Consider the following 12,860-nt stretch of genomic DNA (forward strand, 5'->3'; position numbering starts at 1 on the left):
GCGGGGCTCGGGGGCTCCCGTAAAGCCGTAAGGGGGCTGGGGAGCGTGCAGCCTCAGGAGGGGGTAGGGGGCAGCGGGGCTGGGGGCACCTATAGGGCCTGGGGAATGCCTGTAAGGTCTCAGGAGGGCCTGGGGGTGTTTATAGGGCCTTAGGAGGCCCTGAGGGTTCCTGTAGGGCTTGGGAGGACCTGTAGGGCCTTAGGAGGGCTTGGGGGCGTCTGAGGGGTTTTAGGGGTGCCTGTAGGGCCTGGAGGTGCCTGTAGGGCCTGGAGGTGTCTATAGAGCCTTAGGAAGACCCGGAGGTGCCTGTAAGGCCTCAAGTGGGCTTGGGGGTATTTATAGGCTCTTAGGAGGGCCTTAGAGTGCCTGTAGGGCCTATAGCACCTGGGAGGACCTGTAGTGCCTATAGGGCCTTGGGATGCCTGAAGAGTGCAGCCTCCCAATGGGGTATTTGTAGGGCCTGGAGGTGCCCAGGAGTGCAGCCCTTTGGGGGGAAGGGGGTGTTACCCAGAGGGTACAGCCCTTCAGGCAGTGCCTATAGGGTCTTTGAAGGGGGGCTCCCCAGAGGCTCAACAGTGCCTATAGGGCCTTGGAGGTTCTCTGCAGGGTGCAGGCCTTAGACGAGAGGGGCTGTGGGGCCTGCGAGGGGGCTGAGGCCATTTGGAGAGGCCCCTTGGAAGAGGAGTGAAGGCTTTGAGGGGTGGGTGGATCCTCCACATCGGGCACCTCAGGGGAACTCCCCATAAGGAGGGAAGGGAGCGGAGCTGCAGAGACCCTCGAGGAGCCCCAGGCTGCACTCCTTGCAGGGGGTGACGCACCGGGGGACCCCGTCTGGCCCTCCCCTGCTGGGAACGTGGCCCCGGGCCTTGCGGGGGGAGCATGGCCTGGGCGCTGAAGCTGCCGCTGGCAGATGAGGTGATCGAGTCGGGGCTGGTGCAGGACTTCGATGCCAGCCTGTCGGGCATCGGGCAGGAGCTGGGAGCAGGAGCCTACAGCATGAGGTAGGAGGGGTTGGAGTTGGCTGCGGCTGGGGGCGGCCCTACGGCACGGGAGGGTTGGGGTGAGGTGTGGGCAGGGAGTTCTGTACTCTGAGGGTGGTGAGTCCTGACACTGCTGCCTGGAGAAGTGTGGGTGCCCCATCCCTGGAGGTGCTTATGGCCATGGGTGGCTGCTGGGAGGGTGGGAGCAGCCCAGGGCAGGGGGTGGGGCTGAGGGGGCTGTGAGGCCCTTCCAACCCAACCATCCCGTGGTTCTGTGACCTTTCAGGACCCTTTCAACCCAACCATCCTATGGTTCTGTGACCTTTCAGGACCCTTCCAACCCAAGCATCCTAGGGTTCTATGACCTTTCAGGACCCTTCCAACCCAACTGTCCCATGATTCTATGATCTCAGTTGGGCTGTCCTAGCTGTGCCTGTGCTGAGCATCACCCAGTGCCCTGCGACAAGGAAGAGGCTTTTTTTAATAATAATTGATAAAATATTGTGAGATATTACTAAAATTAAATATTAAATTCATCCAGCACCTCCATGACTTGTGTTATGGCCGCACCTTTGGGAGATGGCTGCCATTTTGCTTCCTGTGGAGCAATCTGGCATCCCCCTGTCTTAAAGAACTGCTGCTCCTTAAGCCCTTGCTGCTTTTTAACCATCCTACCCCTCTAAATCTTTAACTTTTGATTGTGCCCTGCTGGCACCACTCTCTGTGCTGAGCTGAGGGTGTGTGCAGTGTGTGCTGGGCATCCAGGTGGCAGCTGTTGGAGGGCAGAGCGACAGTGGAGCAAACCTGGTGAGGTTCATTACGTGTTCTGTGCCTGGGGAGGAGCAGCTCTACGTGTCAGTGCAGGTTAGGGTCGGAGCAACTGGAATGGAGGTCTGCAAAGGAGGACCTGGGTGTCTGTCCTGGTGGCCATAGGGTGACCATGAGCTGACAGAGTGCCCTGGTGACCAGGAGTGGTGTTCTGGTTGGCCAGCAATTGACCAGAGGTTGACCATACGCCAACAGTGTGCTCTTGTGGCCAGGAAGGCCGATGGTGTCCCAGTTGGCCAACAGGGTGACCGTGAGCCAGCAGTGTGCACTGGTGGCCAAGGTGGCCGACAGTGTGCATCAGGTTGACCATCAGCTGAGCACAGGGTGACGATGAGCCAGCAGCATGCCCCGGTGGCCAAGATGGCTACTGGTGGCCAACAGGTTGACCAGTGGTTAAGCACTGAGTGATGGTGAGCCAGCAGTATGCCCTGGTGGCCAGTGGTGGCCAACAGGTTGAGGAAGAGTTGACCAGTGGTTGATCACAGCGAGGCACAGACAGCAGTGTGCCTCGGAGGCTGAGATGGCCAACAGATTGACCAAGAGTTGACCAACAGTTGAGTACAGGGTGACAACAAGCCACCAGTATGCCCTGGTGGCCAAGATGGCTGCTGGTGGCCAACAGGTAGACCAAGAGTTGACCAGCCGTTGGCCAAAGGGTGACTGTGAGTCAACAGTGTGACCCGGTGGCCAAGGCGGCTACCGGTGGCCAACAGGTTGACCAAGACTTGACCAAAGGTTGACCACAGGGTGACCAGAAGCCAGCAGCGCCCCCCGATGGCCCTGTGGGGCACTGCACAGAGCACCGCCAACAGGGCAGGGAGGTGCTCCCCCCTCTGTTCTGCACTGGGGGGGCCCCATCCAGAGCACGGGGCCCAGTGCTTCCCAGTTCAGGACAGACTGGGAAGTGCTGGGAGAGCCCCATGGAGGGTGCAGAGCTTGGAGCCCCTCCTGGTCGGGACAAGCTGAGGGCTGGGATCGGAGTGAGGAGGACATTTCTGTTGCCCTCTCCTGTGTGGAAGGGGATGGGAGGAAGGCTGTGTGGTTCAGGGGGCAGGATGGAGGCTGTGCAGTATGGGGAGGGCTGCCAGCAGCTCCTCCCATCCCCAGGTTTGTGCAGCCGTTGTGAGCATTGCTCACACAGCTTTGGATCAAGTGTGGGTTTGTGATTGCTGAAAACCAAAGGGTTCAAGTGCTGTCGGGGTGGGAGCTGTGCTCTACCCAAAGCAGCCCGGTTTTCCCTCTGAGAAGTTTTTAATGTTCAACTGAAGGAAGGAAACCCAGCTGAACCTATGAGGATGTAGTGCACTCACGCAGCATGCCGGGGCTCTGAGGCCATCGTTGCAGCTGGAGGCAGCTGCTGCACATCGGGTCTGCAGTCATTCCAACCCGATACACTGCATGTCTGTTCAGCAGTGCTCCTGCTTGCACCCAGCAGCTCCGTGCATCTGCAGCAGAGCTGAAGTGACCCTGTGTGCCGCCTCTCTTGCAGCGACGTCCTGGCGCTGCCCATCTTCAAGCAGGAGGAGTCCAGCTTGCCTCCAGAGAACGAGAACAAAATTCTGCCCTTTCAGTACGTGCTGTGTGCAGCCACGTCGCCTGCTGTGAAGCTGCACGATGAAACGCTCACCTACCTCAACCAAGGTGGGAACTGTCTGCTAATGCTGCCCTACCACCCGTGTGTGTGCCCTGTGGGGAAAGCAGCTCCCAGCTGCAGCTTTGCAGTGGGGGTCTTGTAGCTCCCGGCTGTTGCAGATCCCAGCTACGTCTGTTGCTTTGCAGCAAGTGCTGCACAGCAGTGGTGGATGGCACTGAAGCACTGTCACATCCTGTGACAGCAGAAGGGTCTGAGCACTGGGGAGGAGCAGCAGGGGATGTTCCTCCCTGTGTGACCCCTCTGCTTCCCTGCAGGGCAGTCCTATGAGATCCGCATGCTGGACAACAGGAAGATCGGGGAGCTGCCCGAGATCAATGGGAAGCTGGTGAAGGTGAGCACAGTGCCTTTATGGCACTTCCCTTTGCTGCTTTCCTGATCCCTCCCCCCTGTCCCTCTGCTCCTGTTCTCACCCCCTGGACTCAGGGCGGGGGTTTACCTGGGGGGCTCCTGACTTTTTGTCCCCCTTCCTCAGAGCATTTTCCGGGTGGTTTTCCACGACCGACGGCTGCAGTACACGGAGCACCAGCAGCTGGAGGGCTGGCGCTGGAACCGGCCTGGGGACAGGATCCTGGACATAGGTGAGGTCCTTCGGGGAGACTGGAGCATCCCTGGGCTCTGAGGAGCAGTTCTGTCTCTGATGTGCAGGCCTGCGTCCCCTGGGAATCTCTTGTTTCTCCCAACAAACGTCGCAGCTCGGTCTCTGTGCAGATATCCCCATGTCCGTGGGCATCATTGACCCGAGAGCCAATCCCACTCAGCTCAACACCGTGGAGTTTCTGTGGGACCCTTCAAAGAGGACGTCGGTGTTCATCCAGGTACTGTGGGGTAGGGGAGCTCCTCCTGTGGGGCCCCGGGAGAGCAGATGGGAGCTTCCAAGAGCACAAGAAGGCACTTGTGTGGCTCAGAGCTGCAAGCAGGTGCTGTGTGCCTCGAGGGGAGATGATGTGAACTAAGCTGCAGCTCTCCTCCTGCTGCAGGCAGTGCAGGAGGATGGCAGCCACACACCATAGAATCATAGAATCACCAAGGTTGGAAAAGACCTAAAAGCTCATCCAGTCCAACCGTTCACCTATTCCCAGCAGCTCCCACTAAACCATGTCCCCCAACACAACATCCAGTCTTTCCTTGAACACCCCCACGTTGGTGACTCCACCACCTCCCTGGGCATCCATTCCAGTGCCTGACCACCCTTTCTGAACAGTAACACTTCCTCATGTCCAGCCTGAATCTCCCCTGCCGTAGCTTGAAACCATTCCCTCTGCTCCTATCACTGATGACACTAGAGCAGAGGCTGACCCCCAGCTCACTGCAGCCTCCCTTCAGGAAGTTATAGAGAGCAGTGAGGTCTCCCCTGAGCTCTTCTTCTCCAGGCTGAACATTCCCAGCTCCTTCAGCCTCTCCTCATATGGCCTGTGCTCCAGACCCCTCACCAGCTTTGTTGCCCTCCTTTGAACACGTTCCAGGGCCTCAATATCTTTCTTGCAGTGAGGGGCCCACCAGCAGCTCAGCTGACCGCCTGCGGGTCATTTTATTTGTGCTGCTGGTGATTTAAGGCTGTTGCAGATCTCTTGCGCTGCCTGGAACAAAGCGGTCCGCAGCGTGAGGGGTTGGTGGCAGCATCACGGTGCTGCAGGACTCACGGGAAGGGATGGGGCCACAGCTCTGCTGCCTGCTCGCGGCTCCTGTGTGCCGCTGTTACACGGCGTGGTCCAGTGGCAGCACTGACAGCAGCTCTCCTTGCCTCCCCAGGTGCACTGCATCAGCACCGAGTTCACCATGCGGAAGCACGGCGGGGAGAAGGGAGTGCCGTTCCGGGTGCAGATCGACACCTTCAAGGAGAACGAGAACGGGGAGTACACAGAGCACCTGCACTCAGCCAGCTGCCAGATCAAGGTGTTCAAGGTAACGCAGCGAGCGCTCCCTGCCCCGTCGGATGTGCAGTGGAGCTCAGTCCTGTCCTGCTGTGGCCTGGCTGAGTGTCGCAGCTGCAGGGCTGTGGCTGAGCTCGCAAGCTCTGGGGCCTTTTAGAACGCTGGGGAGCGCATGGGTTGTGCTGCTGCTCTCTGAGAGCTCCCACACTGACAGAAACACAACCGCACAGCTGCTGGGGCTGGAAGGGACCTCTGGGGGCTGGTCAACCTGTTGGTCAACCTGTTGGTCAACCTGTTGGTCAACCTGTTAGCCACTGTTAGCTATCTTGGCCACCAGGGCACACTGCTGGCTCACAGTCAGCCTTGTGTTCAACAGTTGGTCAACTCCTGGTCAACCTGTAGGCCAACATTGGCCATCCTGCCCACCAGGGCACACTGCTAGTTCACAGTCACCCCTGTGGTCACTCTGTGCCAGTGGATGTGTCCTGGGGATGGAATTCTTCTGACTCTATCCCAGGAAAACCCAGCACTGAAGCTGCAGTGCCCAGGGGCGCAGCCATGGTGTTGAAGCACAACGTCCCTGCCCACAGTGGGTCAGGGGAAGCAACGTGGGGTTGCTGGGGGGATGCTGCCTGTCCCGTGCTGGTTATGCTGGCATGACCTTGTGGGTTAAAAAAGAAAACAGAAAGGAGAGGGTGGGAGAGGAAGGCCATGAGACGTGGCTCTGTGCCTTGCTTGGTTGTAAAGGAAGCAAATGGGAAGTGCTTGGAGCTCGGTGCAGCAGGGCTGTGCTCCGTGGGGTGTTGTGGGCACGGAATTGCACTGCTGGCACCACGGATGCTATCGGAGCTTCAGTGTGACTGGAGGACAGCAGAGCCCTCGGTTCCCTTGGTGCCAGCTCAGCTCTTGGCTTTCTCCAAACCCACTTGGCCCCTTGTTCAGGGGAGTGAGGTGTGCTGGGGAGCCGCTGCTGCTGCAGTTGGTGCCGTGCATCCCCGGCCCTTTGTGAGCAGCACGAGGCCGAGCAGGAGGAGCTGCCTGCATGCCTGCCCACCCCTCCGTGACCCCCATCCTGCACTGCCCCTCTAAGGAGTGTTTCTCCTTCCCAGCCCAAAGGAGCCGATCGGAAGCAGAAGACTGACCGTGAGAAGATGGAGAAGCGCACCCCGCACGAGAAGGAGAAGTACCAGCCCTCCTATGAGACCACCATCCTCACCGAGGTGGGCACTGTGGCTCTGCAGCACGGCGCCTGGCTGGGCACACAGCTGCAGGGTGGGCAAACCAAGCTGCCTCCTCCCAGACCTGAGCTGTCATGAGAGGTGGCACCTCTGCTGCCAGCTTTACTGTGCCCCTGTGGCGGCAATGGGCTGCTGAAGCTGTCAGCACAAAACCCCATCGTTGCCTCCCTTTGCTCGTGGGACTTTGCTTGAGTACTGTGTTTAGTTTTGGGCCCCTCACTACAAGAAAGACATTGAGGCCCTGCAACGTGTCCAGAGAAGGGCAACGAAACTGGTGAGGGGTCTGGAGCACAAGGCTGATGAGGAGCGGCTGAAGGAGCTGGGAATGTTCAGTGTGGAGAAGAGGAGCTCAGGGGAGACCTCATTGCACTCTACAACTTCCTGAAGGGAGGCTGTGGTGCAAAAGGCTCTGGCCTCTTCTCTCAGGCAAATAGTAGGACCTGAAGAAATGACCAGAAGTTATACCAGAGGAGGTTTAGGTTGGATATTAGGAGAAACTTCTTCTCTCAAAGGGTGGTCAGGCACTGGAATGGCTGCCCAGGGAGGTGGTGGAGTCGCCGTCCCTGGCAGTGTTCAAGAGGCGCCTGGATGAGGAGCTACGAGAGATGGTTTAGTGCTTGTGGTACTGATAGGAATGGGAGGGTGGTTGGACTGGATGATCTTGCAGGTCGTTTCCAACCTTGTGATTCTGTGATTCTGTGATTCTGTGATTCTGTGATTCTGTGATTCTGTGATTCAGTGAATGGGGGACTTTGAGTCTCTAAAGGTGCTGGGGACGGAGTCCTCGTCCTTCCCTGGGGACTGTGGGCTCTATGGACTGCATCAGCAGTGGGCTCTTTGGACCGGTGCTGGCAGCAGAGAGCCCTGCACTTGGATTCCGTGGGATGGTGTTCGGTGTGAGGCTTGTGGATCCGGCACGGCTCCGTCTGATCCCTGATATCATCACTTAATTCTTTTTTTGTAGTAACCAGGTGGCAAATGGCTGTTAGGGGGTGGGCGTGCAGGTCCGTTCCGAGCTCCATCACTCCTCTGGGTTTTTCCTTTGCAGTGCTCTCCGTGGCCTGAGATCACCTACGTCAACAACGCGCCGTCCCCCGGCTTCAACAGCTCCCACAGCAGCTTCTCCATCGGGGAAGGGTGAGTCTGGGGGGGTTCCTGCCTCACACGAGGGATCGGTGCATCCGTGCTCGCCGTGTCCCCGTGTCCCAGTGGTGCTGGGGTGGCTCTGGTGCGGAGCTGACTGCGGGCTCTGCTCTGTCTGTCTCTCTCTCCCCCCCATCCAGGAACGGGTCTCCAAACCACCAGCCTGAGCCCCCGCCTCCGATCGCAGATGTAAGTCACACTTCAGAGCTTATGCTTGGGGTAAGGATGGCGCGCGGGTCGGAAGGGGGGCTGCGTGGGGAGGGTGGGGTTTGGGTGCTGCGCTCGGTGCTTTGCTAGGATGCTACTGGGGTTTAACATCCTTAGGAACTCTTCTTTTTGGTTCCTAATGGTTTTAAACTTAGAAAGAGGATGGAGGTGAGGTATGGGGAGGGAACTGTGCGCAGAGGGCAGGGAGACCCAGCGCTGCTGCCTGGGGAGGTGGGGGTGCCCCATCCCTGGAGGGGCTCAGGGCTGTGGCTGGGGCACTGGGCTGCTGCTGGGGGGCGAGAGCAGCCCAGGGTGGGGGTTGGAGCTGGATGACCCCTAAGGTCCCCTCTAGCCCAAGCATCCCATGGTTCTGTTTGATAGCAGGCCGCCTGTAGCTCGTTGTGCCCTGCACTGACCGTGCTTTCTTCACTCACGTCTTCTCTTTTGCTTCCTTCCCCTTTCCCTGTCCCTGTGGAGCCCTTTAAACCCAAACCCACCCCAGCTGCAGCCGTTGTTGTGTACCCACTGTGCACTTTGGTCTCGGTGTGAGGGTGATTACAACGCCGAAGCCACGCTCGGTGCTCTGTCCCCTCTGGGGGCTGTGACCATATTCTCCCATCCCACAGAACCTCCTGCCCACCAGCACTCCCCAGGAGGCCCAGCAGTGGCTGCACCGGAATCGCTTCTCCACGTTCTCCCGTCTGTTCCGGAACTTCTCAGGTACCATCAGATCCCTCTGCCTCCCCTCACTCCCATTGCCTGGCACAGATGGTTGGAAATTTGTACTTGGAACACGGTAAAACTGCCTGAGAGCTGCGTGGTTCATTTCCTGAGGCGTGGGGGGAGCTGTAGGTGGCTGGGCTCTGCCCCAGGGGCTGAGCGCTGCTCCACGCTCTTCCCGTGGTGTGACTCCTGCAGGTGCAGACTTGCTGAAGCTGACCAGGGAAGATGTCATCCAGATCTGCGGCCCTGCAGATGGCATCAGGCTCTTCAACGCACTGAAAGGACGGTGGGTTTTGGGTTGCTTGATCAAAATGTGCCTCTGGATTGGGCAGAATGTGGTGTGGACCTTCTAGTTTGGCAGCTGGGATGGTGGGAAAGCTGTTTTGGGAAGAAGGGAAATCCACGTGGGTGAGGAGCATTAGAACAGATCTTCCTGTTGGGGGGCAGAGGGACAGCGCTGCGCAGAGGTGTGGGTGCATGGAATGAGATCCCACAGGGAGCCCACATCCCTCAGGGGGGACCGACACCAAAACACCCCTGGGGGCGGCGTCAGCCTCTGCCTCTTTGCTTTTGGGTGCTTTTGGGTGAATTCCTGCTCTGTTCCTTGGGAGGATGCTGAATGCTGTCTCGGGGTCCTGGAGCCAACCCCTGTGCTATGCCTGCAGGATGGTGCGGCCCCGGCTGACCATCTACGTGTGCCAGGAGTCCCAGCAGCTGCAGGAGCTGCAGCAGAAGCACGAGGACGGCGACGCAGTCACCAGCACCTTCTTTGGTAAGGGCCTGGAGGAGAGCAGGGGGAGCAGCAGTGCTCTCAGCCAGCAGAAATCACACAGGAGCAGTGGAACTGCTCCCAGCTGCTCAGGTCTGGGTCTCCCAGCACACATCACCCGATGGACCTCGGGGCTGTGGGTGCTGGAAGCATGGAGGCTTTGCTTTCCAGCTGCTGTGCCTCCTTTGGGCTGCTTTCTCCTGCTCCAGGCAAACCAAGGAGCTGCGCACGCTCTCTTGGGCACAGAGCTGCAGCGAGCGCTTTGCCTGCCCCGCTCCTCGCCCTGCACATCTTCCCCTTGTTGGCTGGAGAGGTGGCTGCAGATCCCGACCCACAGAATGCTGTTTGCTTTGAGCTGCCCAACAGTGGCTGCTGTGAGAATGCAGAGCTGCCCAGACAATGGCTGACCTACATTTGTGCAGCAGCCAGGCGTCGCTCTGTGGTCAGAGTGAAAGCAGATTGTGTGTCCATCCCTTCCCACTGCAGGGCTGGGGGATGTAAAAATGCCAGGAATGGGACAGAGCGATGGTCAGAACGGGAGCTTTTTGGGCCAAGGGTTGCATAAATGCAAAATGGAGCATTGCAGGCCATGTTACTGCAGCATTGGTGCTTTTGTGGCTCAGGGTGTTGGGCAGCCGTGGAGCAAAAGCAGGCACAGGAGAGAAGCTGCACGTTGCACGGGGGTTTACACGAACGTCTGGGGCAGTCCCAGGTGCGGGGATGGACTTCAGAACTGAGAGCAGCCCTGCAGGGAAGGAAGAGCCTGGAGGTTTGGGTGGATGAGAAGCAGAGGCTGCTGCATCCCTGGAGGGACTCACGGCTGTGGATGGGGACCTGGGCAGCTGATGGGGGGTGGGACGGCCCAAGGCAGGGGCTGGGGCTGTGAGGTCCCTTCCAGCCCAACCATCCTACAGTTCCGTGATCCTTTAGGACCCTTCCAACCCAACCCTCCTATGGCCCTGTGATCTTTTGGGACCCTTCCAACCCAACCGTCTTACAGCTTTATGATCTTCAAGGTCCCTTCCAATCGAAACATCCTAGAATTCTGTGCTCTTCCAGGACCCTACCGTCCCAACCATCCTACAGTTCTATGACCTTTAAGGTCCCTTCCAGCCCAGGCCAGTGCACGCTGCTTTCAGAGCTGCTCTGGCCATCCGTTCCCCTCTCAGCACGGCTGCTCTGCGCACTCCTGGCCCGTCCCTGCAGCACTCCTTGTCCTTGCAGTGTACCACGCCATCTATCTGGAGGAGCTGACGGCAGTGGAGCTGACAGAGAAGCTGGCTCAGCTCTTCAGCATCTCCTCTCAGCAGATCAGCCAGATTTACAAGCAGGGTCCGACGGGGATCCACGTGCTGATCAGCGATGAGGTAACGATCCCTCAGTGCTCCTTTTTCTGCCTTTCATACTGCTTCGTGTCCAGCCTCCAAAGCACGACCTCAGGGTGGGCCCCTCTCATTTGCTGCTGCTTCCAAAGAGTTCACTGACGAAGCTGTGGAGCTGAGGATGTCAGACAGCACTGGGGACGCTGGCAGCACTCACGCAGTTCTGGAGTTGGGGGGTGTTGTAAGGGCACAGCTGTCCCTGCTGTGCTTTGCTGGGAGCAGGAGGGGAGCTGCTGGGAAAGGGCTTTGCTTCCAGAACACACGGCGGGGTTGGAGCACTTTGCCTTGGCTTGCTGGTTCACTGTGGTTCTGAAGCGATGGAGGAAAGGATGAGTGTTGCTGTGGGTGCCCTTCCTGCTCCGAGCCCTGTCTGCAGTGCAGCCCCGTGTTCGGGTGCAGCCTCAGGCTCAGCTGTGTTGTGACTTCTTTCAGATGATTCAGAACTTCCAGGATGAATCCTGCTTTGTTCTGGACACCATGAAAGGTGCGTAAGCGACGCGCTGCCCGTCCTCTGTGCCAGATCTGAATGCAGCAGATCACTGCCAGCAGTGTCTCAACAGCTTCCTTCTTTTTGCAGCTGAAACCAACGACAGCTACCACATCATCCTGAAGTAGGAGGGGACGGGATGAAGAACAGCCACAGTCCTCTCATCTCATGTGGATCCCCCTCACTTCCAGCACCAGGACATGGGAGCAGAGATCCAGAAGCTCCCATTGGCCTTTTCAAAACCCCAGAGCTGTTGGTTCTCAGCCCCTTCCTCACCCTTCCAGCTGCAAACCACCTGCGGGTGATGCTCTGCTGACTTCTCCACGTTGTGCTCTTGCATAGCAGTGAGCAGAGTTCACCTTTGGGACCTCAGAGCTGCACGAGGGCTTTTCGTGGCTCTGTTTTTCCAGAAGGCAGCAGCTCTTATGACATTTGGACTGGAGAGGGGATGTGAAGGAAACCAGCCCGGTGCTCCCAGCCCCGTGGAGCTGAGCGGGTCTGGAACGGACACGTGGAGCGGTAGGAGAGGGCTGGGAGGGATTTTCTTCAGGACTTTGGTGCGCTGTGATATTGAGTGGAAGTTGATCTGATGGGCTTTTTCTCCTACCCACCACCGTGGAAGCACTGCTGCTGTGTGCAGGCGTGCTGCCATCCCTCAGAATCACAGCATCCTGAGTTGGAAGGGACCCACGAGGATCATCATCCAAACTCCTGACTCCACACAGGACTTACCCAAAAGGAGCCTCCGCTGCTTCTCACGCTTCTTTCCCTCCCTCATCAGCATTAGCTGGCACAGGTGTGCAAAGCTGGAGGAGAACTTGGAGCGAAATGGAGCTGGAGAGAGAAGCAGCTCACGTGGTTCACCTGGAGGATTCTTTTCTGCACATTTTTGTGGTTTCGAGTGAAAAGGAGAAAGATTCAGGTGTCCTGGTTGGAAATCTGAAGCTGTATCTACATGTTTGCTACCTTTGCATCCTCCTGCCCCAGCTCTGAGGATGGAGGTGGGGAGGAGTGAGATGAGTTTAAGGGAGTCTCAGCTCGACTCAGTGGAACACTCAACAGGAGGCTCAGCTCAGTGTGAAGCTCAGCTCAGCAGGAGACTCAACACAGGACTCAGTTCAATGGGAGTCTCAGCTCCGCTCAATGGGAGACTCAGCATGAGGCTCAGCTCAGTGGGGCTCTCAGCTCAATTCAAGGGGAGGCTCAGCTCAGTGAAGACTCACCTCGACTCAAAGGGACGCTCAGCTCGGCTCAATGGCAGCTCAGCTCAGTGTGTGACTCAGACTGGGTCGGGTCAATGGGGCGCTCGGCCCGACTCAAGGCTCATCATGAAGCTCAGCTCAGCTCATCGTGAGGCTCGGCTCAGTGGACACTCAGCTCCTTGGGAAGGAGCCGGAGCTGCCTCCCTCACTCGGGGAGCCCAGTGCTCCCCCGTAGGCGTGGTTTGGTACTTGGAGGTGGGGGGGCTGCTGTGTGTTTGATGCCATTCTGTAACGCAGCCGTGGGGCAGCGGTAAAGTTTTGTACGGACGCTGTGGGTCTATGTGAGCTGCGGGTGGGAACGAGGGGGCAGCGGGCT

At 58.4% G+C, this 12,860-nt stretch overlaps 1 protein-coding gene across 2 annotated transcripts; it reads left to right on the forward strand.

The window, feature by feature from the left end:
• Window positions 1–80: 80 nt before the first annotated feature.
• Window positions 81–12,812, forward strand: TFCP2 (transcription factor CP2). 2 transcript variants are annotated; one of them, XM_052702887.1, is made up of 15 exons: window positions 81–1,001; window positions 3,298–3,449; window positions 3,717–3,793; window positions 3,935–4,040; window positions 4,171–4,277; window positions 5,212–5,364; window positions 6,443–6,553; window positions 7,620–7,708; window positions 7,855–7,933; window positions 8,548–8,641; window positions 8,840–8,930; window positions 9,310–9,416; window positions 10,638–10,780; window positions 11,228–11,279; window positions 11,373–12,812. In XM_052702887.1, the coding sequence occupies exons 1-15, from the start codon at window positions 880–882 to the stop codon at window positions 11,408–11,410; spliced, it is 1,521 nt and encodes a 506-aa protein (XP_052558847.1). In that variant the 5' UTR covers window positions 81–879; the 3' UTR covers window positions 11,411–12,812. The 2 variants fall into 2 exon arrangements, with proteins under 2 accessions (XP_052558847.1, XP_052558849.1); XM_052702889.1 differs by having other exon boundaries at window positions 7,855–7,903.
• Window positions 12,813–12,860: the final 48 nt, after the last annotated feature.

Source organism: Tympanuchus pallidicinctus, unplaced genomic scaffold (genome assembly GCF_026119805.1).
Source record: "Tympanuchus pallidicinctus isolate F22 unplaced genomic scaffold, pur_lepc_1.0 scaffold47, whole genome shotgun sequence".
Lineage (NCBI taxonomy): Eukaryota > Metazoa > Chordata > Aves > Galliformes > Phasianidae > Tympanuchus > Tympanuchus pallidicinctus.

What these genes read in the sequence shown, in the direction of transcription:
- TFCP2 (XM_052702887.1), top strand. Translation starts at nt 880, where the DNA reads ATGGCCTGGGCGCTGAAGCTGCCGCTGGCAGATGAGGTGATCGAGTCG. An exon ending in GCTCACCTACCTCAACCAAG is followed by an intron (nt 3,450 to 3,716) that starts GTGGGAACTGTC and finishes GCTTCCCTGCAG; the next exon opens with GGCAGTCCTATGAGATCCGC. An exon ending in ACGTGCTGATCAGCGATGAG is followed by an intron (nt 10,781 to 11,227) that starts GTAACGATCCCT and finishes GACTTCTTTCAG; the next exon opens with ATGATTCAGAACTTCCAGGA.